This window comes from Periplaneta americana, chromosome 14 (assembly GCF_040183065.1).
Source record: "Periplaneta americana isolate PAMFEO1 chromosome 14, P.americana_PAMFEO1_priV1, whole genome shotgun sequence".
Lineage (NCBI taxonomy): Eukaryota > Metazoa > Arthropoda > Insecta > Blattodea > Blattidae > Periplaneta > Periplaneta americana.
Genome location: NC_091130.1, coordinates 28,528,597 through 28,556,550, shown reverse-complemented (window position 1 = coordinate 28,556,550; position 27,954 = coordinate 28,528,597). Strand labels below are relative to the sequence as shown.

At 36.5% G+C, this 27,954-nt stretch overlaps 1 protein-coding gene across 1 annotated transcript; it reads right to left on the bottom strand.

Moving 5' to 3' along the window:
* Positions 1 to 1,643: 1,643 nt before the first annotated feature.
* On the bottom strand, positions 1,644 to 27,604 carry LOC138713971 (trypsin-1-like). Its single transcript, XM_069846552.1, has 6 exons — positions 27,524 to 27,604; positions 24,290 to 24,381; positions 22,135 to 22,255; positions 20,431 to 20,544; positions 8,991 to 9,131; positions 1,644 to 2,023 (listed from the first exon to the last, which is right to left on the bottom strand). Exons 1-6 carry the CDS (start codon positions 27,602 to 27,604, stop codon positions 1,835 to 1,837), a joined length of 738 nt encoding a protein of 245 aa, XP_069702653.1. The 3' UTR covers positions 1,644 to 1,834.
* Between the last annotated feature and the right edge of the window lie 350 nt (positions 27,605 to 27,954).

The following is a 27,954-nucleotide window of genomic DNA, read 5'->3' as shown; positions in this document are numbered from 1 at the left end:
TCTGGATTCATTTCTAAGCAGATATCCATGGTAGAGTGGTTTATTTCCTCTAGTAATGCTCTTGGGTCTCCTGCTGAGGTTGACTTTGGGACTCGTCCATTTTATTACCTGAATCATAGAGTAACAATAAAAGTTTTATCATGAACCGTCAGTGCTTATCTATTTAACAAATTTATTAGTTTACAATAATTTGTTACATTTATTTGATTTTTAACGTTTTCGGCTTGATTAAGCCTATGTGCATGAAGTTGGTACATGTATATGTGATACAAATAAATAAACCAATTAACATGTCTCTCTGTAGAAGTAAATGAACATACAATGAGATTAAAACATTACTATGTTAAAACTAGGCTATGTGAGCCATGATCAAAGTTATTAAAAGTTATTACATACAGAATTAAATTAAAACATGTGCGATACAGTTGTGATTGAGACAGGTTGGTATCTGTATTGAAGTCCAGATCTGACTGCTAGCTCCACAGCATTCATGATCCTGATTCACCAATTCTCAGTCAGATCTGGACTTCAATACAGATACCAACCTGTCTCAATCACAACTGTATCGCACATGTTTTAATTTAATTCTGTATGTAATAACTTTTAATAACTTTGATCATGGCTCACATAGCCTAGTTTTAACATAGTAATGTTTTAATCTCATTGTATGTTCATTTACTTCTACAGAGAGACATGTTAATTGGTTTATTTATTTGTATCACATACACATGTACCAACTTCATGCACATAGGCATAAACTTTTCTGAAGATGGCTTAATCAAGCCGAAAACGTTAAAAATCAAATAAATGTAACAAATTATTGCAAACTAATAAATTTTTTAAATAGATAAGCACTGATAGTTCGTGACAAAACTTTTATTGTTATTGTATCAGCTTATCGGCCCTTATCATGCCTTTCAAATTGGAATCATAGAGGTTATTCGGGACGCATGATTGAGGACATCAGGGACGGTGGTGCATTTCATTGCCTGAATCGTTCCATAACAAGCTATAGAGATTTTTTTTATCTTGTTAGGAGGGAGGAAGAGAACATCCCACGCACTACGACCTGAGGTCTATTGTATACTCCCCCCCTCCCCGATATGGGATGAGTTGCATGCCCACTGATCCTCTATGCGCACCGACCTAACCCCTTGACCCCCTTAACGGCCGGTCCCTTCAGCGAACAGAGTCCATGTACCACTCCTGCTTCGGCACCCCCCCCCCCCAAGGTTCCCTTAACGGTCCGAGGCGGAAATCCTACCCAGAGAAGGTCTGCCCCGGGTGGTTTGAGGGAGGTGGAATATGATGATAGAGACTGGATTAATCTTGCTCAGGATAGGGACCAATGGCGGGGTTATGTGAGGGCGGCAAAAAAAAAGCCATTTTTAAGTAAGTACCTCCCCAATGAAACGTTGTCAGTAAGGTTCGGATAAAGTAGCTGCATCAGAATAGGCTGTATAGTTGTATAGGATAGGGCCTTGACTTGATTCAGTAAACACTACCCCCTTCCACTAGCTAAAACTCTACCTGCTGGGAAGAGCGTTCTCCACCCTCTACCTAAAACATGAGTTAACTGGTTGGGGGACACGGACAACTAGTTTATGTTTGTAAACAAAACGCACGGACCAAGAATTCCTATCCTGATACAGCTACTGTATCCGAACCGTAGTTAGACATGGATTTCAATTCAACAATTATATTTGTCTAGCTTCTTTCTACATCGTTATAATGTTCCTCAAACATTCTGTGCATACACCCGCACTTCCATGAATCTTCAGTGTGTTTTAAAGGAATTAGATGCAAGAGAAAATAAAGGAACACATATTATGTATTAATGATAGTCCACCTTCACTACTCGTCCATTTCGCCTTCCATTGATGATAGAATTAATCCAGTTGACGTAATTGGACACTCCTGTGTAGACTCCCAGAGGAAAGGGAAACCTGGCACACAACATAGCTCCCCAGGAAACGACTCCCACGAGAACATCTCCATGTACCAGTGGTCCTCCCGAGTCACCCTGCAATAGTGTTACAGTAGTAATCTCTTTACTCTCTCTTTCTCAATACAGGGTGGAAGTGAAATAACCTTGCAGATTGAATGGGATGATAGGGTACACGTAAAAAGGGGAGAATATCATCGAAATGATAGCCGTCCAAATCTTGGATTTAAAATATCGGCATCCTAATCAATTCAAATGAACAAAAAAAGAAAATGTAAATTAATGTTAAAAAATACATCATGAAATTTTAAAAAAGAATATTCTGCGATAAGATTTGGTAGCTATCAAAAAGATAAAAATTTATTGAAAATAAATAATATACATTGAATATTATAAAGATGAATAGAGATGGTGATTGATGATGTTCAATGAAGATTTTAAAATGGTTGATGCAATTGTCTGAAGAGTCTTATCAGTAGACTTCATGGAATTGCCACGAGAATCGTAAGATTTACTACGCACGCGGTATAGACTGTATGAGAAGGGGGCATGCAACGGATGGAAGTATGTAAACACTGGCAGTATACTGCGGTTGCAATAAAACCTGTATCCTGCATTCAAGAAATATAATGAATGATCATTGAAGTAGGATATGTCTAAACATGAAATACACAATTATTTTGTAGTGAGATATATTAACTCTTAAAATTTAATTCATATACTCTCATCATCCTTGAATATGTGCATTGCAGTGAAGACTTACGTACATTTTGAGCGACTGCGAAGTGAACCTCCTCCGATGGTCACTTAAACAGTTTTTATATTGGGAAAATTTACTTTCGACATCACACGATGTAATAGGTGCATATTTGAAGAACGGAAAGCCGCTACTTTTTAGTACACCAACTTCAGATGTCTTGTCGTGACCTGATAGTACATCATTTATAATACGAAGTTGTGAATAGGCAGAATTTTTAGCAATAATGTTTCTCAACTTTCATTTCACTTTTTCTGAAATTAGTGAATTGTTATTTTGGATAACGATTCGTGATACTTCATCCATTGTATTAAGGGCTTCTGAGAGTTGTAGTTTAGACGATTCTAAAAGGGTGATGCTTTTGGACACGATTTTAAAACTAGAATCGATGAACAGAATATCTTCCAATAGCTGTTCAGAAGGAAATGATTTTTCAGCTGCAACAGCGGAACTGTCTGTGCTATCCAATCCATCAATTACCTCCATTATTTTGCCGTAATGTTCTGCATAATAATTAAAAGCATCCAACCACGTTTCCCAATGGGTCAAGACTAGCTGCGTTGATAAGGGTATTCCAGGGGAAATTGTTTGGAACAGCAACACTCTCATTGTAGTATGTTTGATTGAATTCTTGCCTGCACTGAACAAATGTTAAGCTTTGATTATTCCAACCGCAGTAATGCAAAAACAAGTGCTTACATAGGTATACATTAGCTGTAGCTGTTCTATCTGTTTGGACCGGTCACAACTATTAACATGAACTGCTTATACTACAAGACCGGGAGATCGCCCACCTCCTCTATACTACCGTACATCGGCAACCTGATTGCATGCTGCGTGTGGCAATTCAACGAAGTCTACTTATCAGGAACCTTTAATTTTCTGAGGATCTCCAATGTAAATTTGGGAATTGTTCCTCGCGCACCAAACATAAGTCCAATGACATTCCAATCTTGAATAATTATTATATTTATGACTGAGATCATCACAGCATGGAAGGTAAATAACGCGTTTCTCTTCATGTACCTGCTTTGGTTGATCTTCATTAATTTCAAACCTTACAGTGGGGTCAAGAATGAGATCATTTTTTTTCTCGGTCAATTATTATGATGTCAGCACGCCATGTAGATCCTTCCGTAGAAAGACATTGAACTTCCTCATATACTTCGTATTCACCATGTTCCCTTAATCTGTTAGCAATTATTGAGCGGACTGTGTTATTTATTTATCTATTTATGTCCATAACAGGGCAAAGCCCCAATTACAATAGACAGTAGAGATAAAAAAAACATAGAATTGCATACAACACGAAAAAAGAGGTAAAATAGATACAAGTGTAATTAAAAATTAAAAATGGAAAAGAGAAAAAAAAAACAAATAGATACCACCTAAATAAAAGACACAGGTACAGATATAAATGAAAAACACCAAATAAAAACAAATCAAAAAGAGCCAAGTACAGACATCACAGCCAAAAATGCAAAGTGTAGGCGTAGCTATAATTGGCAAATTGCAGAGCAAATACAACACCATGTTAATAAATTCAATATACAGCACTACACAGCAGGCCCAATAGGGTCAATTAATTTATTAAAAAAACTCACCAACACAGAACATGTGTTTCAAGTAATGCTTTACATAACTTTTTCTTGTACATGTTGTAGGCTACGATAACGAAAAATCTAAATCATGTTTATTTGATAGATGAGTTATGTCTGTCAATTCGCAGTAATTCGCCCTAAGGGCAGAAATCTAGCACGTGGGGTAACGTTTCATGCTCATTGCATCTCCTGCAATGGGTATTTCTAAGGCATCTACACATTTTGTAATTAAATGCACGGTTAATTATAAAATTAAGTTTAAAGTTTCAGCAGTCCGGCAACATCGTCGCTAACACACACTACTCGTAATACGGATGTAAAAGGTCAACGAACTCGGTGAGTCTCAGTAGGTGAGCTGCTCTGCCAAGACGTTGCCACTTGCTCGCATTGTGGAATTGCTTGAATTTAAAGGTTTTTAAAATTAAATTTACACGAAAACGGTGCGCGCTATTGAAATACGCCAGAGGGATAAATAATTCTTTATTAGATTTCTACCGATATAGAAAAAAATCACGATCCTACCCGCAATAGTTACCGAATAAGAAATTGTTAAACATTTGGGAAAAATGAACAAAGAAGTTTTCACTAATATGATATGGTTCTTTGTTACATACAACATGAGCAATTCGCTCTGGAAATCTGCAAGGCTATTTCACTTGTACCCTGTATAGCCATCTCCTTAGTCCCAAATTATCACTTCATATTCCTTCTCTTTTATTTACCTTTTACTCCTTACTCCCTCCCTTTCTTCACGTTAATCCCATTTCCTATTCATTTCCATTCCTTTCTGTTTCTTGTTCCGTCCTTCCCTCTCTCCCTCCATTCCTTCCTCACTGTCATTCCTTTACGATCCTTGTTCCCTGCTTCTACTGACTCACTCGTCAGTTCCTCCTTATTATGATTTCTATTCTTATTCGCTGTTTTTCCACCTCGATTTGTCATTATCTCATTCTCATTTCACTCTTTAGTATCCTCGTCTTCTCTCGTCATTATTCCCTTTTTATCAGTAATTCCTCCCATCCCTTTCTCTTCTTTTTCTCTTGCTCTTTCCCTTCTTCTGTTTCCTCACTTTTTTCTGTCCCTTGTTGTCCCCTTTTTTTCAGCTTCGCCTTTCCTCCCTCTCCTACGCGACTTAATATATGGTAGCATCTTGAATTTTATTGAGCAAGATTAATACATACATATATAGTGTTTTATCCAAGGGCAGGTCTTTCACTGCAAATCCAGCATTCTCCAATCTTTCTTATTTTCTTCCTTCTTTTTCACCTCATATGTTAATGTCTTCTATCATTTGATATCTTCTTCTTCTTCCCCGAACTCTTCTCCCGTTCATCATTCCTTCCAGTGCATCCTTTAGTAGGCAATTTCTTTTCAGCCTATGACCTAACCAACTCTTTTTTCTCTTCTTGATCAGTTTCAGCATCATTCTTTCTTCACCCACTCTTTCCAACACAGTTTCAGTTCTTATTCTGTCTGTCCATCTCACACGCTCCATTCTTCTCCATATCTACATTTTAAATGCTCCTAGTCGCTTCTCTTTACTTCGTCGTAATGTCAATGTTTCGGCTCCATACAATGCCACACTCCACACAGAGCACTTCACTAGTCTCTTCCTTAGTTCTTTTTTTCCAGAGACCCGCAGATGTTCCTTTTTCTATTAAAAGCTACCTTGGTCATTGCTATCCTCCTTTAGACTTCCCAGCAGCAGCTCATGTTACTGCTTATTGTACATCCGAAGTATTTGAAGCTGTCCACTTGCTCTACTGCAGCATCTAGTATTCGCACGTTTACCTTCTTTATTTTTCTTCCGACAACCATGGTCTTCGTCTTGTTTGCATTTATCTTCATCCCTTACTGCTCACAGTTGTCATTTAGTTCCAGTAGCATATCCCTTAGTGTCGTTTCCTCTTCTGCTAACAACGCCATATCATCAGCAAATCTTATGAATTTTATTCTTCTTCCTCCTACTATCACCCCTCATATGTTCTGAAAACAGTGCTTCACCAAATTCTCCAAGTATAGATGTCGAACAGGGTAGCTGATAAAGGTCATCCTTGTCGCACTCCTCTCCCTATTTCACTTCCTTCTGACATTTCTTCTCCTATCTTGACTTTGACTCGTTGTTTCATATAAAGATTACAAATTGTCGCATAATCTATAGAACACCCTTCTCTCTTCCCAATCCAATCCAATTTTCTTCAGGATTCCCATCAGTTTATTCCAGTCCACTCTATGAAATGCCTTTTCTAAGTCCACAAATACTATATACATATACATACATAGTGTTCTGCCAAGGGCAGGTCTTTCATAGCAAAGCTAACATTCTCAAATCGTTCCTGTTTTCTGCCTTCCTTTTAGTCTCCGCATATGATCCATATATCTTTATGTCGTCTATCATCTGATATCTTCTTCTCCCCCGAACTCTTCTCCCGTTCACTATTCCATCCAGAGAAATACTGTATACACTTCTCTATTCCTCTCGAGGTATCTTTCACCTGTTATTCGCAGCAGTCCAGTTGCATCTCTCGTACCTTTTCCCTGCTCTTCTTCCAACTGTCCTTGTGAATAAATATGGAATTTTGATAATACAAGACAACGTAACAGTCCTAACACACCTTAAATCTTGTTCAGTAGATGAATCATGTGCATTTAATATCTAATCATCAGGTTTAGAGACTTCGGACCCGATAGAGCAGTTTCAGTGGGAAATCCGCATAACGGCGTACTGAGTATAGTGGTAAAGCGTACAGTGGGTAGGAGTACTGTAGAAAGAATGCCAACAAATACGCAATGGAAAACGCTCTGGATTTGAGGTTCTGATGAATAATTTGGTTTTCATACAAACCTATTTTCAAACTGTGTCTGAAACTATTACACGGTTAGAAAAGTCAGAGCAAGAGATGCCGGAAGCCCTCAAATTAGTTGAGGAAATGACGCATAGAATTAATGAGACAAGTACACCGGTTACTGAACGTGTAAAACTGAAGTGGAAATCAATTTTATGTAAAAATAACGGATATGGAACATTGTGTAACATAAACAGCAAATTAGTGGACATAGAGTCACCCAAGAATAAAGAACTGTCTCTTAGAGATTGCAATGATGATAGGTTTTTTCATTTTGCTCCTATAAAGTCATGCGACGCAGAGCGCATGTTTTCACAGTACGAACTGTGTTTGGTAGACAACTGAAATAGATTTACGTTTGAGACACTGAAAATGTATTTTGTAGTACAGGGACATCACTTTATTTTTACCAACATTTTTAACATTAACCTGGCTAAACTCGGAAACACTGTTGCCCCCTTCCATTACAGGAGTTTGATGTTACTAGTGCCATATGTAAACAAATCATTTTACTAAGTATAGGAGGAGAGAAAAGTAGTGTATCCATTTATGTTGTAGGGAAATACGATATTACGATTTTCAGTTTGACGATCACTTTTACGGAATTTATCAAAATACAGTAGAGTAGTAACATTTTTTTTTTCAAGAAACTCAACTCTTCAGGCGGCTATGTTCTTTATGTAATGTCTACTTTATTTAGCATATTAATTATTGGTGTTAACATACAATATAGAGAGTGCATTTAAATTGAGGGGGTCATAAGTAAAGGGCTGTAAGTGCACTTAAGTTACTTTTGAGAAAATGGGGTTTACATATTTAAGGTTTCGTAAAACCGGTGAAATTTTTATTTAAATTTTAATGTGTGATTCGATTAAAATATCCCTTTGCCACTAAAATTTTAGATACTTTTGCTTACACTGGATGCACTTAACTCATGTTATTACAAATGTCACTAGCATTCCTTTGCTTCTAGCCACCTCAATTCAAAATAAGCTAATCTGAATTTTTAAACAAGTTGCTGAAAATGGTTGCCGTTCATTACAATGCAGGCTTCAATTCTTTACGCATATTATTAAAAACATTTTGAAGCATATTCTCTGAAATTGAATTTATCGTTTCATGAATATAATTTTTTAGTACGATATTATTAATATAGGTTCTTTCCTCTATAGAAAACGCAACCATATTTATTAAACACACTATACACTGCTTGAAGACTTCGAATGCAACAGCGGCCGTAAGTTTGTGTGTCTGACGGGAGCAAGGACATTAGTGAAGGGGCGGGAGTGAAGTACATTCAGAAATGCAGGTACAATAAAAATGCAAGTAAAAATAAAATGATGTCCCTGTACATTGCACTTCGGTACTGTAACTGCACTTCCTAAAGTCGACCAATAGGATAAATGAAGAAATTGAAATTGCTACATGTTTATTTCCACTATTAACACTGTGTATAATTAAACACAAATGGCTATAAAAGACAGGAGAATAAATACTTTTCACATTATTTTGACATTGTCATTGTGTAATGTATATTTACTTTCAGAATGTACATATGTGTGTGTTTCCCCTTTACTACCGTACTCTATTCTAAATAGCCACGTTGTTACCTCAACACATCTCTACCTTTCACCACCTGCAGCGAGTCAACAACCTATAGTACAAGCACAGTAAACTTATTGTATCGGGTCCAAAGTCTCGAAGCCTGCTAATCATTTATTAATATTCACAAATTATTATTAATTTTTTAAGATTATTTCGGGCGCAGTATTGGTTCTTCCATCTAGCTACAGAAATGAACAGAACATGTTGCTGAGTAATAAAGATTAGTTTTTACTTACATTACAGGATCCTTTTCCGCCTTCCATCAAGCCGGCACATATGTTTTGCTTATATATTTTTGTCGTGAAGTCTTCTTGACATCTGTTGTTACTGACTATGTAGATTTCCACATATTTAAGATGGTCTGGTTTCTTCCCGCTCTATAGAAAGTGATGATGGACGTTTAAGGAAATACTACAGGGACATCATTTTATTTTTACTTCAATTTTTATTGTACCTGAGTTTTTGAATGGACTTCACTCCCACCCCTTCTACTAATGAAGTTCAACCGTCCTGCACACAGATCCAAGACCGCATATACAGTCATAGTAGCCCTACGGTCATAGTAAACAGTACGTTCCAAAAATATGTTCGCGTTTTCCAGTAACGAAAGAACTTTCAGTATTGAATCATTTTCGCATAGGTACTGTCGTCCATTTGCCTACGTCGTATCCCGGTTCCCCCACCAGCTTTTATTCGACAGCTAGTGGCTGGGCTGTCGTCTTAGCTCTTTTGTGAGAACATTAATTTCTGTTAGGAATTGGACGTCTACGTTATATTATACAACTGTTTAAAACAACTTAAATGGACCTCGTTAAGTAATTAACTGTCACGTGATTTCCTCCCTTTCTACGACCCTACGACATAACCACTTGGACGGACAGTAGATAGTATATCTGAGTAATTTTATCTTTTCGGATCGGGCAGAAGTGAAGATTGAATTTACAGTACGAAAGGTACTCTTTTATAAAGTAGGTACAGAATTATTTCAACATGAGTTACTAGTTACGAAGGACGAAACTGGTAATTGGGATTAGGTACAATAGTCTATAGTGCGATAATATGCATATTAGAACTGAAGCCTGTATCGAAATGAACGGCCACCATTTTCAAAAATGTGTTTAAATATCAATATTATGATTATTTTTAAATTTAACTTCATTCTCTATATCGTACGCTAATGTGCTGTAGACAGTATAATATACACTGCATAATGAATACGTCCGCATGGACAGCTCAGTTCGTGAGTAAAAACACTTATTGTTAATACTGTACTGTATTTTGATTAAACAAAAACCTAATGAATATGATCAAACTCAAAAGCGCGATATTTCCTAGTTTACGTAAATGGATGAACTACTTTTCTTCCCTCCTATACGTAGTAAAGTGATTTGTTTGTATATTACGCCAGTATCATCGAACTCCAGTTGTGGAAGGGGGTTGGAAACGGCGTTGATCCAAAGGTATAGCCAGGTTAATATTAAAAATGTTAGTAAAAATAAAATGATGTCCCTGTAGTAAATCATAGTCGTAATAGTACACTGGACAGTGCTGTTGATTACATACATTATTTTGTGTCCGAAGTTTCTGCATGAAAACAAGTTATTAGGATAATCGAATGGTATACCTAGTTAAAATAAGATTTAATAATAGGGCTGCGTAAAGTGGCCAGATTTATTGCTGACAATAATTAACTTTTCCTGCTCTCACGCTAACTGCAGTTGGCAAAACATTAGTGAGTGACTACTGCGAAATTGAAGAGCTTATTTAAAAATGACGTAACACCATGAAATATAAAACCTCAGAAATCACGATTTTTTATTTTCTTCTAACTAAATTCAGATATGATTATGAATATAATGTAGTTTCATTCATTACTTGTATACACATCGCGAGTTCGCGACATTGTGTATTAAAAATCTCGAGTGATAATTACCTTATCTAACCTGGAACTTTATATTTTGGAAATAAATTATTTACCTAAATACCTATGTTTTGAGTGATATTTTGTCGGAAAGGAGAGTTCTTGCGTAACAACAGGCATCATAGAGTCCGTGGAGCTATCGCCTGTCTTCTTCGGAACAAGGGTTGGGAAGTTCATGAAGAGGTCCACTGTATTTCTGAAAACGACTCTCACAGAAGAGCGGATATAATAGCAATAAACAGGCAACAACAAAAGGCTATTATCATAGATCCAACTATACGCATGGAGAGAGATCTAAACCAAGCTCATCAGGTTGATCAGGAAAAGAGGGCCATTTATGTATTCCCTACCTTCGTGCCAAGTATAACACCCCCTCTTCAATTGGTCAGTGACAGGTTTATTTTTTGGTGCTCGGAGTTCTTTACCAAAATTTACATATCATTTTTTAAAACAATTATCAATATCATTATTTGAAATTCAAAAAATCATCTCGCAAATTCTCAAAGATTCCCTGCAGATTATACAATTTCATTTGTACCACTCAGAAGGCCTTAATTAAGGATATGCTAATTTTAAATAAAATCTTTTTTTATCAGTATAATTTAGTCATCTTCTAAGATTTTATTTTACAATTGATAATCAATGGTGCTTAATTATTACACTTTATTTTTATAACACTATTCATATTTAATTAATTGTATTTGTTTGCTATTCATTTCCGGATCCTCGTGGTCATCCTTAATTAAGGCCGGATGAGTTTCTCTCTCTCTCTCTCTCTCTCTCTCTCTCTCTCTCTCTCTCTCTCTAACATTTCAATGGTTTAAATACAACAATTATTTATACTTACATTTCAAATATTGATTACGAATGAAGTCCTACAGTAACTACAGCACTTACAGGAGCAAAATAAATGTTCAAAACATGAAATAGCCTACAGTACAGCACCTCAGTCTCCATTAAGGCAATGATATAAAACTTTTCAAAGCTCTGAAACGAAGAAAAATTCGACAGTCATGTCAAGCACAAGGCTTTGTAATCTAGCAATTCTATCCATTGAGAGGGAGAAAAGTTGGGATTTGTTGAAGGACCCATCATCAGCGATCGACAGATTCATTGCTAGGGTCCACACGTGTGGAGTAACGGTTAGCGCGTCTAGCCGCGAAACCAGATGGCCCGGGTTCGATTCCCGGTCGGGGCAAGTTACCTGGTTGAGGTTTTTTCCGGGGGTTTCCCTCAACCCAATATGAGCAAATGCTGGGTAACTTTCGGTGTTGGGCCCCGGATTCATTTCACCAGCATTATCACCTTCATCTCATTCAGACGCTAAATAACCTGAGCTGTTGATAAAGCGTCGTAAAATAACCTACTAAAATAAATTCATTGCTAGGAAATCTCGACAGCTCCAGTTCAGCTTATGAAGCGTTTGTATAGATATGCCTTGCATGATTGTTTATCATAATTTTGCATGTTATTAAATAAGACTTCCGAGAATGAGTTTCAAGAGAGCGGCATTGTCAGGAGATAGGTCAGGTACATTCTAAACCCTGCATATCTGGCCCACCCAAAATAATTAGTCTGGCTACGCCACTGGGCCAACCCCACTGAAACCTATGAATCTCCAAATAGTCTGAGGGAATTAAAACTGGATACTTTATTTCCAATATTTGTATAACCATTAGAATATTCTATACAATTCCTGTGACAGTTGCTGATGCTGAAAGATCCTTCAGCAAAATGAAGGAAATAAAACATGTATTCAGATAAACAATGTGACAAGAACGACTGAGTAACTTTGGCCTCTTTAGTCAAGGAGAGTTGTTTGTTGATGTTGAACTGCAAGTTAGAAAATACAGGTATTTAAGAATAATGTTTTATGAATATAATATATTGAGCTAAGGGTTGGAAGTAAATCCCGAAAAGACTAAGTATATGATTATGTCTCGTGACCAGAATATTGTACGAAATGGAATTATAAAAATTGGAGATTTATCTTTCGAAGAGGTGGAAAAATTCAAATATCTTGGAGCAACAGTAACAAACATAAATGACACTCGGGAGGAAATTAAACGCAGAATAAATATGGGAAATGCCTGTTATTATTCGGTTGAGAAGCTTTTGTCATCTAGTCTTCTTTCAAAAAATCTGAAAGTTGGAATTTATAAAACAGTTATATTACCGGTTGTTCTGTATGTGAAACTTGGACTCTCACTTTGAGAGAGGAACAGAGATTAAGGGTGTTTGAGAATAAGGTTCTTAGGAAAATATTTGGGGCTAAGAGGGATAAAGTTACAGGAGATTGGAGAAAGTTACACAACGCAGAGCTGCACGCATTGTATTCTTCACCTGACATAATTAGGAACATAAAATCCAGACGTTTGAGATGGGCAGGACATGTAGCACGTATAGGCGAATCCAGAATTGCATATATAGTGTTAGTTGGGAGGCCGGAGGGAAAAAGATCTTTGGGGAGACCGAGACGTAGATGGGATGATAATATTAAAATGGATCTGAGGGAGGTGGGATATGATAGTAGAGACTGGATTAATCTTGCTCAGGATAGGGATCAATGGCGGGCTTATGTGAGGGCGGCTCTGAACCTCCGGGTTCCTTAAAAGCCAGTAAGTAAGTAAGTAAGTAAGTAAGTAAGTAAGTAAGTAAGTAAGTAATATATTGTGCTAGTGTGAAGTTTTGCTAAAAGTTTTCAACATAATAAAAGCGTATATTTTTAAGCTCGTATCTGTGTATGAGGTTATCTTTTATTTATTTTGCAAATAATTATTATGGTTAGAATAACTGGTAACTTGTAATTGTTACTTTTTTCAACGGGGGTCCGAGTACAGTATTGCATAGGGGCCCATAAATTGTCGGCGGCCCTGTTCAGGGATGTTGTGGCCCGAATTTCCTGGCACTTGCCTTACGGTTGAGGGAAACTCTGAATAAACCTCAACCAGGAAATTCAACCCGATAGGAATCGAATCCGGGTCCTCTGCGTAAGAGACCAGCATGCTGACTCTACACCACAGAGGTGGTCCTAACCGTTCTTGTCGGAGCTTGAGAGAAGAACATTGTTTACTCTTCAACAATATGCGAAAACTTCTTGACATCCCTGAATAGATCTATGTGCGTTTGCAGAACATTTTGTTTGTACTTATCTCAATAGATTTCACGTCTGCTTATTAAAATTCAATTTCGATATAATATGTTCCTTAGCTGAGGTTTTCCATGTGTAGAAATGTGAGCCCTTGCCAACAACATTTACTGTGCCACCATTATTATCGCCGCGCTCTCATGGTTAACATTCGGCAGATCTTTGAGCGGCCTCGTACATAACATTCGGCAGGTCTTTGAGCGGCTTCGTACATAACATTCGGCAGGTCTTTGAGCGGCCTCGTGCATAACATTCGGCAGGTCTTTGAGCGGCCTCGTACATACTCGTAACATTCGGCAGGTCTTTGAGCGGCCTCGTGCATAACATTCGACAGGTCTTTGAAATTTAATTGCATTATTGTTTTCAATTTCTTATGTCGCCGCTCCAATCACTCTCCTCAATTTCAATATTGCAATCAATAAGCTGCTTCCAATATTAAATGACACCTACTTGTCTAATCCAAGTGGACTAAAACCGAGGTTGCAATGTCTTGTGCTGAGGACGAACATTAAGGTATGTGATTAACAGGGAAAGGATTTATATGTAAATACATATTTACTTATAAAGCTAATATAATTTATATTTTGCATTATCTTTATGTTTCACAATGTGTAGGGTTGAAAAATCCTACTTTTATTTTCCATATTTTTCCATATTTTAGTGTTTTGTACATATTTTCGTTAATTTCCATATATTTTCCATATTTCATATAAAACAGTCCATATTATATTAGGTTTAACAATAAAACAAAACAAAATTCCATTAACTTTTAAAAATACATTTCAACAATAGAGATTTAAACACATGTTCAGTAATCCCTTTAACATCAGAGTTATTTGAAAATTAGCAGTCCTATCAACAATGGGAAAGTAAGTTACAAAACTGTATTAATTTAATTTAAAATTTTTAACAGACTTCAGTTGTGCAGCTCAACAGTTAAATGCCAGTCAGAGTACACATAGGTTCAGTTTTGTAAATCATACTATAAAGACGGTAAATATGCCAAAAGTACGTCATTCAGTCAATTTAAAATCAAAACTAACAAGTTACATTTCAGAATTTAAAGAAGATGGTTTATCAACTGACAATAAAATATTATTTTGTAATTTGTGTCAGTGTGCAGTATCATCTACACAAAAGTTCCTGGTGCAACAACACATTACAACTAGTAAACATCAGGCCAACAAACAACTAAATTCCAAGCAGAGACAATTGTTTTTAACACAACCAACAACATCGAATGTAAGATCTGAGTTTAACATCGACCTGTGCCGTTCTCTCATCTCTGCTGATATTCCTCTCTACAAACTAAAGAATAAGGTCTTCAGGGAATTCCTTGAAAAATATACTCAACATACAATCCCGGATGAGTCAACACTTAGGAAGACGTATGCTCCATCCATCTACGATGAGACAATACAGAAGATAAGAGATGAAATTAAAGATAGTTCAATTTGGGTTTCCATTGATGAGACTCCCGACAAAGAAGGTAGACTTGTTGGTAATGTAGTTATCGGTTTGTTAAGTGAACAATATTCTGAACGAATTCTTTTACATTGTGATGTTCTAGAAAAGTGCAATAACAAAACTATAGTTAAACTGTTCAACGAAGCTATGGGTATCCTGTGGCCAAAGGGTATTATGTACGATAATGTGTTATTCTTTATTAGCGATGCTGCCCCTTATATGGTCAAAGCTGGACAAGCATTATCTGTTGTATATCCTAAATTGACTCATTTTACTTGTGTGGCGCATGCATTTCATCGTGTGGCAGAAGTGGTCAGAGACAATTTCCCTAAAGTAGATTTGTTGATTTCATCAGTGAAAAAAGTATTTCTCAAAGCTCCCAGTAGAGTTAACGTGTTGAAAGAAATGTACCCTGAAATTCCATTGCCACCAAAGCCAATTTTAACTAGATGGGGTACATGGCTAGAAGCAGTTGAATATTATGCCGAACATATAGACTCTATTAACAATGTTCTCCTTGCATTGGACTCTGAAGATGCAGTCTCAATTGATACTGCGAAAACAGTTACCTGTGACATAAGTGTGAAGAATGACTTAGCTCACATTCAGCATACATTTTCATGCATCATAAAAACGCTCAAAAGTCTCCAAAATAGGCACCTTTCACTATCTGAAAGTTTTGAAATTATAAATAGTACTGTGGAACAACTGAATCGTGGTAGAGGTAAAGTTGCAGATGCAGTAAGAGCTAAGGTGGACACTGTACTTTCAAAAAACCCTGGATATGAAGAACTACAAAAGGTTGTTGCTGTGATGAGTGGTGAATCAACAGTGAAGATTAACTTGGACTTATCCCCAGCAGACATTGTGAAATTGAATTATGTACCAGTTACTTCTTGTGACGTCGAACGCTCTTTTAGTCAGTATAAATCTATCCTCAGAGACAATAGAAGAAGATTCACTTTTCAGCACTTGAAAGAAATGTTTGTAACCTATTGTTATGGTAACAGACAATAAAAATTGTGTTTTGTTGAAACTACATTGGAAGATAAGGTACGTCCATTATATTTTTTGTTTAGTTTGATTAAAATGTACCAATATTTAACGTACATAGTCATTTTTTTATAATTTTAAGTCCATATTTAATTCCATATTTTGGTAAAAATCCATATTTAATTCCATATTTTGGTAAAAATAACTACATATATATTTACATATTTCATATATTTTTAGTCCATATAAATCCGTTCCCTGGTGATTAATAGTACATTATGCAACGAGCCTATAATGGTAGTAATTAAGACGCGAGGATGTTTATGAAACGAGCTCAAACGAGTTTAATAATTTTCATACGAGCGTCTTAATTACCATTATAGGCAAGTTTCATACGACTTTTTATGCTCGACCATATTTCTAACTTGAAATTATTCATAAGTATTCATGTTGTTCTTATGTGACTGGGGAGCGAACTGACCTTGTGCAATCTCGTAAATTGTGAGATGTGCGCAGACGCGAAAGTATTGATTTTTTTCCGGGCAACGAATGTCGACGACCTTGATCTAGAGAGTAAGATAAACGTTAAACTTGATATAACCTTGAAATTGAATTCGACATTGAAAAACGAGATGACAAATTGAATTTATTTGAATATTATTTACAATTAATGCAAATTATTATAATAACAGAACATAACCTTCTGCGACAGTATTGGATTTCCAGCTTGCGTGACGTTTTGCTAGTTGTCTTTCGATTGCATGTCCGAGAATAATCGAAAACCTGAACTTTAATGAATAGGTGTACTTTAATGACATGCATTAAAGGACTGCTACCAGGTGTATAATTACTACATTTCGGCATCGTCGAGCATAAAAATTATTATTAAAGCGTTATTATTAAGAGTTAAGAATGTCAACGTACTCGTATATGAAATAATAGTAATAATAATAATAATAATAATAATAATAATAGCCATTTAACAATATAACATTCGTATCGAGGAAGTAGACGTGATAACGTGACGCTTAGAGTGAAACCTACAGAGCAACAATCGGTCGGCAAAATTATGTTTTAAAAGCACACCGCACGTTATTGTATGATGCCGACATGTTAACCATGAGAGCGCGGCGATAATATTGTTATATTCAGTAGGCAAAAGACATCAGCTTTCAGCAGCATATTTTCAACTCTTCTAAATGCGCGATTTACAGGCAAGTAACTATATCGCGTCACAGGGTAATGTTATGTTTACAATAATGACAAACTGATCAGCAACTTTGCTAGTTTTCATCACTTGAATCGTATTTTTAATGAAAGCATCTTGTTCTTTCATAAAATAATAATGTGTGAAAACGTCTGTAGTCGGTGTATAAAAACGCAATAGCTTAACAATGGCCATAATTATGTTTACATGCTACTTTCGGAACGCAGCCATCACTCGCATATAGGCTATCCTCATTTTATCCCTATTTGTCATTCAGTAAAACATTTACGTTCTTTTTCCCTGCCAGTCCAAACTGATGTTCTACGGCTTCTTCAAAGCTAGCCTTGGCTTTGATTTACCACTATAAAAAAATGCACGTTGAAGTTTGTCACTTTGCAAATAAACGCCTATTTCAGATACTATTATCATGGGATATAGACGTGTTGAGACTAAAGCGTTTGCTATAAGGTGGGGGAACCTATAATAGTACAATATGCAACGAGCCTATAATGGTAGTAATTAAGACGCGAGTATGTTTGTTTATGAAACGAGCGCAAGCTCGATCATATTTCTAACTTGAAATTATTCATAAGTATTCATGTTATGGTTATGTAAGTGAGGAGCGGAACTGACCTTCTAAATTGTGAAATGTGCGCAGACGCGAAAGTATTAATTTTTTATGAGGAACGAATGTCATTGACCTTGATATAATCTAGAGAATAACATTAACATTAATCTTGATATAACCTGGAAATTGATTTAGAATTGAAAAACGAGATGACAAATTGAATTTATTTGAATATTACTTACAATTAACGCTAATTAATATAGTAACAGAACGTGACCTTCTGCGACAGTATTGGATTTCCAGCCTCCGTGACGTTTCGCCAGTTGTCTCTCGATTGCATATCCGAGAATAATCGATACTTGCGCTTTTATAATGCTACAATGGTGATTTCTCATTGCCTGAACAACTGAACTATAATGAATAGGTGTACTTTAATGACATGCATTAAAGGGCTACTACCAGGTGTATAATTACTACATTTCGGCATGATCGAGCATAAAGTTTATTATGAAAGCAAACAATGAAAATAATTAATTTTGGATTTACGTTACTTTGGAAATAAGCTCTTCAATTAGGCTTCTTCAAACTATAAAGACCGTCATTCGCCCTAATGGTGCGGTGTCTCACCAGAATTGTACTGTGAATGTGGAAATTGAAGTTCACTTTCGTGGCTTGAAGAGATCGTTTCGATATTCTGTCGAGCAATGATCAATCCGATCGTTTCATCGACCCATCGCACCATCGTATCGTGGATGGGAGAACCTGCTATCACAGTCTAGTATATACAGTCGCGAAGCTCAATACGTAGTAAATATGCAAACATTAGATAGTTGCTCACCACTAGGATCGCTAATATCGCCTCATTACAGGCAATGCAAAATAGTACCGTCACAGTCTATTGTTTCTAGCACCCTCAAAACTCAACCTTCGTGACGGTATATAGTAGACTGTGCTGCTATCGAGCGACTCCAAATCGGGTAGTGAGTGGCGGAAACGTGGTCCATTCTAACGTGAGCCTGCCACGAGCCTTCGTCCAATAAAGTCAGACATTGGATAATGTCGGGGAATTGATAAATATAGACAGTTGCGATATTTGTGGCAAATAACAATGGAGATTACTATGACCCAGCAAAACGAAACTTAGCTAGCATTCAAGGTACAATCTTGCATTGACACTGCATCATTTGGGTGAATGGAACTGTCATGAATGGCAGCCTTAATCTGAAACAAAATTTGGAGGGGAAAAACGCGACAGGCACTTTATTTAGGTGCCTAGTTTCATTGCCTAACTATTTTGGCGGAGTACATACCACTTATTTACAAGGCGGTGGAGTATTTTTCATAAGGCAGTATTAGGTAATAGTAATGTAAATAGAGAACGTATTAAATTTGAAACGAAATGGGAATTCCTCAAGATAAAGTATTTTGTAAGAGATGTCGAGTAAAGCGATCGGTTTGGAAGTAAATCCCGAAAAGACAAAGTATATGATTATGTCTCGTGACCAGAATATTGTACAAAATGGAAATATAAAAATTGGAGATTTATCCTTCGAAGAGGTGGAAAAATTCAAATATCTTGGAGCAACAGTAACAAATATAAATGACACTCGGGAGGAAATTAAACTCGGAATAAATATGTGAAATGCCTGTTATTATTCGGTTGAGAAGCTTTTGTCATTCAGTATACTCTCAAAAACCTGGAAGTTAGATTTATAAATCAGTTATATTACCTGTTGTACTGTATGGTTCTGAAAGTTGGACTCTCACTTTGAGAGAGGAACAGAGGTTGAGGGTGTTCGAGAATAAGGTGCTTAGGAAAATATTTGGGGCTAAGAGCGATGGAATTACAGGAGAATGGAAGAAGTTACACGACGTAGAACTGCACGCATTGTATTCTTCACCTGACGTAATTAGGAATATTAAATCCAGACGTTTGAGTTGGGCAGGGCATGTAGCACGTATGGGCGAATCCAGAAATGCATGTAGAGGGTTATTCGGGAGACCGGCCGGAGGGAAAAATACCTTTGGGGAGGCCGAGACGTAGATGGGAGGATAATATAAATATGGATTTGAGGGATGTGGGATACGGTGGTAGACACTGGATTGATCTTGCTCAGGATAGGGACCGATGGCGGGCTTATGTGAGGGCGGCAATGAACTCCGGGTTCTTTAAAAGCTATTTGTAAGTCAGTGTGTCTGCTATATAAAAATATATAATATTTTAACACTTGAAAATCGAAATATTGTCGAAGTTAGTCTTTGATTGAGTTGAAAGGAGAGAAAAGAACAAACGAGATTAAGGTTAATTAAGTCTACAGGGGGGTACTACTACAATGACTACGCTACAAAGAATGAAATAGGCTACTACTTACTTCGTCGTAACCCCAACCACTCACAGTAACCTTCGTGTAGGGAGGTAACGTCAGTCTTTGTCTTGGTAGCTTCGCGGGAGATATTGAAAAACCGAATGTGAACGGTTCGTCTACCTGTTTGGAAGTGAATGAAATTTATTTGAAGGCTCATGTTATACATCAGTTATACGTAGACTATTACACTTTTACTACGTCATACTACTTTTGACCAATAAAACGGTACGAAAGGACGTATTTCAACCAATCATGGCTGCTTATCGCACAATTTTATCGCGTCCCTAGCATTTGTTTAATTTTATCGCGTCCCTAGCATTTGTTCCTTTGTTTGCCAACATTTGAAACTGCGCTGGTCTGGACGTAAAAAAAAAATAATAATAATAGAAAATTACAAACCACTCCAGTCGATGCACAGCAGTTTCAAATATGACTCGCATTGGCATTCAAGAACAAGAATTAATAAAAATCATTGATCATGCCTATGCATCTTTTGAAATCCTATTTACAAATAAATGAAGAGCACCATTCGGAAATCCAGAATAAGTTGAATACACCATGTAGGCCTACATCAACGAGTTCCACTTCTATTACGCACACGTCCAATATAACATCAATTGAACCACCAACCACATTCAAATTTGAAAATTGTACATTCAATAATTATTCCTTTTAAAATTATTCATGTTTATTTTTTATGTCATCGTCGTTAATTAAAACTTTTCTAACACTTGTGTACAGTATATTAGTTAGGTTATGTTATAGCTTCTGCTATATGATATTATGGATAGTCACGTATCAGAAATTGTTTAATATTAAGATTTATTGAAAATCATATGTCAAGTGACGTTGATTACTGGGATTCGGATAATTGAAGTGGAATGCAACTGTTTTAATAAAAAACGAAACTGAATCAACAAAGCCTTCTTAACTAGTAGCACTGCCATCGTGATATAGATCGAGAACTTCTCGACGAGAAGGCATTGCTAGTAATCATAACTCACTACTGCCATCTAGCATGCATCTAGCGTAATATTTGTAATGTTGAGATGGTACAATAATACATTTGAAGACAGTTGTATTTTCTTAAGTCAATTAATATTTTATTGTATTGGAGTACTTCGTTACTTCTAATCTTTATATACGTTCTTCTAATCGTGTAATAGTCAGTTAAATCCCACTCGAGTTTTGATTTTCTCTAGATAAATCAAAACCTCTAGTGAGATTACTGTTGATAAAAATTTTTTTCTTAATAGGATAACTTTTCCATTTTAATGCGTATTTAATGTATTTCTATTATCCATATTTCACTTTTAGATCTTTGAAGATCTTCTAAGATAACTTATTTATACTGATCTTATTAATACTTTATACATCACGACTTCAGTTTTCCTGAACAGCAATTTGGGCTTCAGATGTTTTCTGAGGCCATGAGTTATTACCGATGAATCGCTAAATTATAATTCATACGGTTTTAGAAGACATGTGAGGCGGGTAAAGTTTATGTAGGGCGGTCGGCGTATGAGAGGAGTGCGATGTGGATATGCATTAATTGTATATCGACACGAATTCTCTTTGTCTTCCTCTTTCTCCCGCTAGTATTTTGGCAACAGCGCAATAATGTTGGACGAGTATTGACTGAACTCACATGTCTTCTAAAAACGTATGTAGTATAGTGTCTGATTCCGTGGAGTTACATTTACAGCCTACCTCAATCAGTGCTATGTCGTTCTGGTGGAAATTATTGTGTATTTTGATGGTCTTCACTCCACGTTTGATTCCTCCCTTACTCAGTTGTACAGTTCCAGCCAGTATGGAGTATAGATCTCGCCTGTGCAAAAATTTAAGTCATGTTTCATCACATGGTTTCATCAAAGAGACTATTCCAATGTATTATGATATCCCTTAGAAACAAGACCATAATACTAGTTCTGCGAAAGGACAAAGTTCCTTTCAATGTGAAGGCTTATATCTTCCGCCATTTCTCTCTCCATCCTGCAGTCAGCTTTTCAGCGCATCCCCCTCCCTCCGTATGTGGTACCTAAGAGGTTACGTACATTTCCGGTTTTTCCCCTTCAAAATTTTCTAAAGCTCCTTCAGTGGAGCAGTGTAATCCGGAGTGAGACAAGTGGCCAACAGGCTTGGAGCTCACATACTCAGTTTCTCTCAGCCCTGAACTCACTTTGCAAGGACGCGTTTTCGCGTACCTTTTATTTCTCCTCCTATTTCCCCTCTCTTTTAATTCAGTTCAAAATCCACGGCACTTCAATCTCTGAAGAAGATGACAGAGCTAGGCTAGTCATCGAAAGCTTGGAAGCAACTATTCAACTCACCTGGCTGAAAACCTGAGAACAATTATTCCAATTTCATAAATGTTTTATCTGGATTTTGAATATTTAGAAGTATCTGAACAACATAAATTGGAAATTTATCGTTTGAAGAGGTAGAAAAATTCAAATACCTGGGAGCAACAGTAACAAATATAAATGACACTCGGGAGGAAATTAAACGTAGAATAAATATGGGAAATATCTGTTATTTTTCGGTTGAGAAGCTTTTATCATCCAGTCTGCTGTCAAAAAATCTGAAAGTTAGAATTTATAAAACAGTTATATTACCGGTTGTTCTTTATGGTTGTGAAACTTGGACTCTCACTTTGAGAAGGGAACATAGGTTAAGGGTGTTTGAGAATAAGGTGCTTAGGAAAATATTTGAGACCAGGAGGGATGAAGTTACAACGAGAATGGAGAAAGTTACATAATACAGAACTGGACGCATTGTAGTCTTCACCTGACATAATTAAGAACATTAAATCCAGACTTGAGATGGGCAGGGCATGTAGCACGTATGGGCAAATCCAGAAATGCATATAGAGTGTTAGACAGGAGGCCGGAGGGAAGAAGACCTTTGGGGAGGTCGAAACGTAGATGGGAAGATAGTATTAAAATAGATTTGAGGGAGGTGGGATATGATGATAGAGACTGGATTAATCTTGCACAGGATAGGGACCGATGGCGGGCTTATGTGAGGGCGGAAATGAACCTTCGGGTTCCTTAAAAGCCAGTAAGTATTTGAACAATATTAGTCTAACAATTCTTCGATTAATGGTTGGTGAGTTGAGGAGGCTTTTGGTCTAGGAACGTTTGCGGATACCTGCATGAAACCTGAATATAGCGAATCTTAGCACAATCAACTCGTGTGGGCAAAAATGCGGTTAACCGGCGATTAGCATAAAACTAGGGCATTCGAAAAGTAATAATAGCATAGTTACTGTTTCACATTACATTCTTTTAGGTTATTTTTGGCATTACATACTTCAAATATAGTTCCCTGCCATGTCAAGAATACGATGTCAAATCCATGAAAATAGCGGACTCCATCTGCAGCATCATTTCTGGATCTCTCCATTACTGATCGATCTAAAGCTCTTTGGATGCCACTCTTGATTTAAAGCGAATGCCTTGCTTCCACCCAACTTGTAATAGTTCAGTATAGTAGGACTTCTCTCTCATAAACTTCTTGTAATGCCCTGAAGTACTGAGTTGTATTTTTTCGTTATATAACTTGGATTTTTATGTAGCATCTTCTGAAAATTTTTAGATCTTTATTTCTTACTACAAATGATAAACAGTCACCATGTTTCAAAATATGGTCACTTGGAGAATTTCAACATTGCAGATTTATGAAACAACCACTGCTCTATTACGAACTACAAGATTCCAGTGGTCACCGCTAGGAGGAATGATGTGTATTATTATTGAGATTACTTATCGAATGTCCTAGTATTTCACTATGACGGATATAACGTTAGGGAGCCACTCTCTTCGCATCTGGATAGTAAAGTGTGGTATGGTCAAGTACTCACTGTTCTTCCGCACAGTGTGCTGCTGTTAGTATCCAAGTGGGATTCAAAATGGACCCTCCGCACCAATGGTTTCCGTAGATATGGATGGACACCTGCAAGCACGACAATTCAGTGAAAGGGAAAGAAAGAAAAAGACATAGAGGGCTATTCCATAAAGTCTGTGACATTAGCAGAACGATACAACACATTTTGGGTATTGTGGCATTTTATTAGTTTGAAAGTAGAGATTTTTTATATTAGAAGGATGGTAAAATAAATTAAATTTTAAATTTTATGGTTTATTTAACGACGCTCGCAACTGCAGAGGTTATATCAGCGTCGCCGGTGTGTCGGAATTTTGTCCCCCAGGAGTTCGTTTACATGCCAGTAAATCTACTGACATGATTGTTATATATATATATATATATATATATATATATATATATATTAATGCTTTTAGTTTCAATCTTTATGGCTTAACACATTAAACAAAACCAAGTTACATATAAGAGTTTTGTATATTTTTACATTTGTACGAACGTTTTCACCCTCCCAACGGACATCATCAGGTAAAACAATATTAAAATATCATGTATCTAAAATCAGATCTATAAAAGTGTGCAAGATTGTTTTTCATGAAACATAAAGTATGAAGAAAATCTCATATTATAATGTGCAGAAATGAGCATATTAAAATGGACTAGAACAAATGTACAGGTACATCAGTGAATTTTTAGTGTACCTGAGTTTTTGAATGTACTTCACTCCCACTCCTTCTACTAATGAAGTCCAACCGCCCTCCACACAGATCCAAGACCGCATATACAGTCGTATAGTCCGACCATCGGATCTGTGCCCCCGTAAGATATGCGAACTGAACCTTAATTCCTTTTCAGCCTCGGCAATTCATTTCTCTCCCTGTATTCCTATTTGTCTCTTTTCTATCCCACTCTCTTTCTCTCCCCCACTACTCACAATTTTGAGCCTTCTTGCGGGACAGTTTATTTGCATTTGCAGTCCAGTGTTGTTAACTCAACATGACTACTGTAGCACGGAGTGGTGAAAGAAATATTATTAAGCAAGTAATAGCATTTTGCATAAGTCAATCAGCGTCATTAGACCTACTTAAATTAAATTATGAATAAGTAATAATTAACCTTACAGTATTATAAACAATATTCAAGAGACATGACACTGTTTGACGGAAGTTTGGCAACATCCCTATTCGGCAAGGTTCTTGGCCTGCTGTTTGACGTAGTGGGAGAGAAACAGGTGGAATGGGTTGAGTAGAGGCGTTAACTTTTCCAAGAACGACGACAGCGCTGAAGGGGCATAGATCCGATGGTCCGACAATAGTAGCCTTACGGTCATAGTAAACAGTACGTTCCAAAAATATGTTCGCGTTTTCCAGTGACGAAAGAGCTTTCAATATTGAATCATTTTCGCACAGGTACTGTCGTCCATTTGCCTACGTCGTATCCCGGTTTCCTCCCACCAGCTTTTATTCGCCAGCTAGTGGCTGGGCTGTCTTAGCTCTTTTCTGAGAACACTAATTTCTGTTAGGAATTGGACGTCTACGTAATATTATACAACTGTTTAAAATAACTTAAATAAAAGGGCCTCGTTAAGTAATTAACTGTCACGTGATTTCCTCCCTTTCTACGACCCTACGACATAACCACTTGGACGGACAGTAGATAGTATGTCTGAGTAATTTTATATTTTCGAATTGGGCAGAAGTGAAGATTGAATTTACAGTACTTAAGGTACTCTTTTATAGAGTAGGTACAGAATTATTTCAACATGAGTTACTAGTACGAAGAATGAAACTGGTAATTGGGATTAGGTACAATAGTCTATAGTGCGATAATATGTACATTATAATTGAAGCCTGTATCGAAATGAACGGCCACCATTTAAAAAATGTGTTTAAATATCCATATTATGATTATTTTTAAATTTAACTTCATTCTCTATATTGTACGCTAATGTGCTATAGACAGTATAATATACACTGCATAATGAATACGTCCACATGGATAGCTCAGTTCGTGAGTAAAAACACTCATTGTTAATACTGTACTGTATTTTGATTAAACAAAAACTTAATGAAAATGATCAAACTCAAAAGCATGATATTTCCTAGTTTACGTAAATTGATGAACTACTTTTCTTCCCTCCTATACCTAGTAAAGTGATTTGTTTGTATATTACGGCAGTATCATCGAACTCCAGTCGTGGAAGGGGGTAGCAAACGGCGTTGATGCAGAGGTATAGGCAAGTTAATATTAAAAATGTTAGTAAAAATAAAATGATGTCCCTGTATATTAAAACATATAAAGATTCATCAAGGCCCTTTGGGAGGATGAAAACGTTCATACAAATTAAAAATACACAAAACTGTGATATGTAACTTGGTTTTCTTTAGTGTGTTAAGCCATAAAGGTTGAAAATAAAGACATTAATATATTGATATATGTAACAATAAAATCGTCTTATCTGATTATCAAAAATGAATTGTAAACTACTTACATGAGCCTGTCGCATTTAAACACACTTAAATGCCATCGATCTGGGCCGGGATGGAACCCGCAACCTTGATCATAGAAGGCCAGCGCTATACCAACTATGCTACCCACGCCGACCGGTAAAAAAAAACTTTGGGTAATGTGGCATATTAGTTTATAAGTACAAACCAGATTTTTGTGTGCCGAAATTGAAAAATCTTTGAAACAAAGTAGTTTCGAATCAAGTCAGCAGTGATAAAAAATAAATGGAACGCAAATTAATGTGACATTAATGAATCCATTATTATTCGTACACAAATATGGTGATTAATAAATGCGGGAAGTATAAAGACAGAAATAGTCACAAGATTGGAGAATGCATCTAATGAAGCGCTCTTGCTAATTTGTAACTGTTAGTTTGAGATCTTTCAGTACTTCAGTTGAACTAGCGTTTGAAAAACGAGCACCCCCTACTAAAGTCATCCATAAGTTTATGTCAGCGCTAGCTGTAGCCAATTATAACTTCGCCAATTAAACAACAGATACGAAGTTTGTGCCATTCGCTACTATTGGTTGCTACTTTCAAACTCAGCGATGTTATTTATACCACACTGGGAGTATTGCTTACTCGTTTATAACTATCGGTAGTTGAATTTAGCACATAACAATCTGGTCTCTGTTTATAATAACTAAAAATATTCAGGAACGAAAACGCTTACAATTTAAAATCAAGGCCGTGCACTATTACCTGATATGGAAATTGTCCCAATGTTGCATCAGTGCCTTTCACGATTCTCTTCTTCGCTGAATTCTCGTTTCCCTTCGTCATGGCTGGGAAGAATTATTTCAAGATTATCATTGTAATCAGTCTACAATACATAGTTTATGAGCCTGAAAATAATTGTTATATAATAAGAGTATATTTACTGATTTTTCCAAAAATCTAGTCAAGTTGTAAATTATTGTTGAATGAAGAAACATTTCGATGGTGTTTGGGTAAAGGGAAGAAAGTCATAAAAGTGAGTTTTGAGATAAATGAAAATCAAATTTTGCATCTTATTGCAAATTTATTATTTACAAACTGCCCCCCCCATTGAGGATGGTAGCCCTTACGGACTCAGTAATCCTCTCTCTCTCTCTCTCTCTCTCTCTCTCTCTCTCTCTATATATATATATATA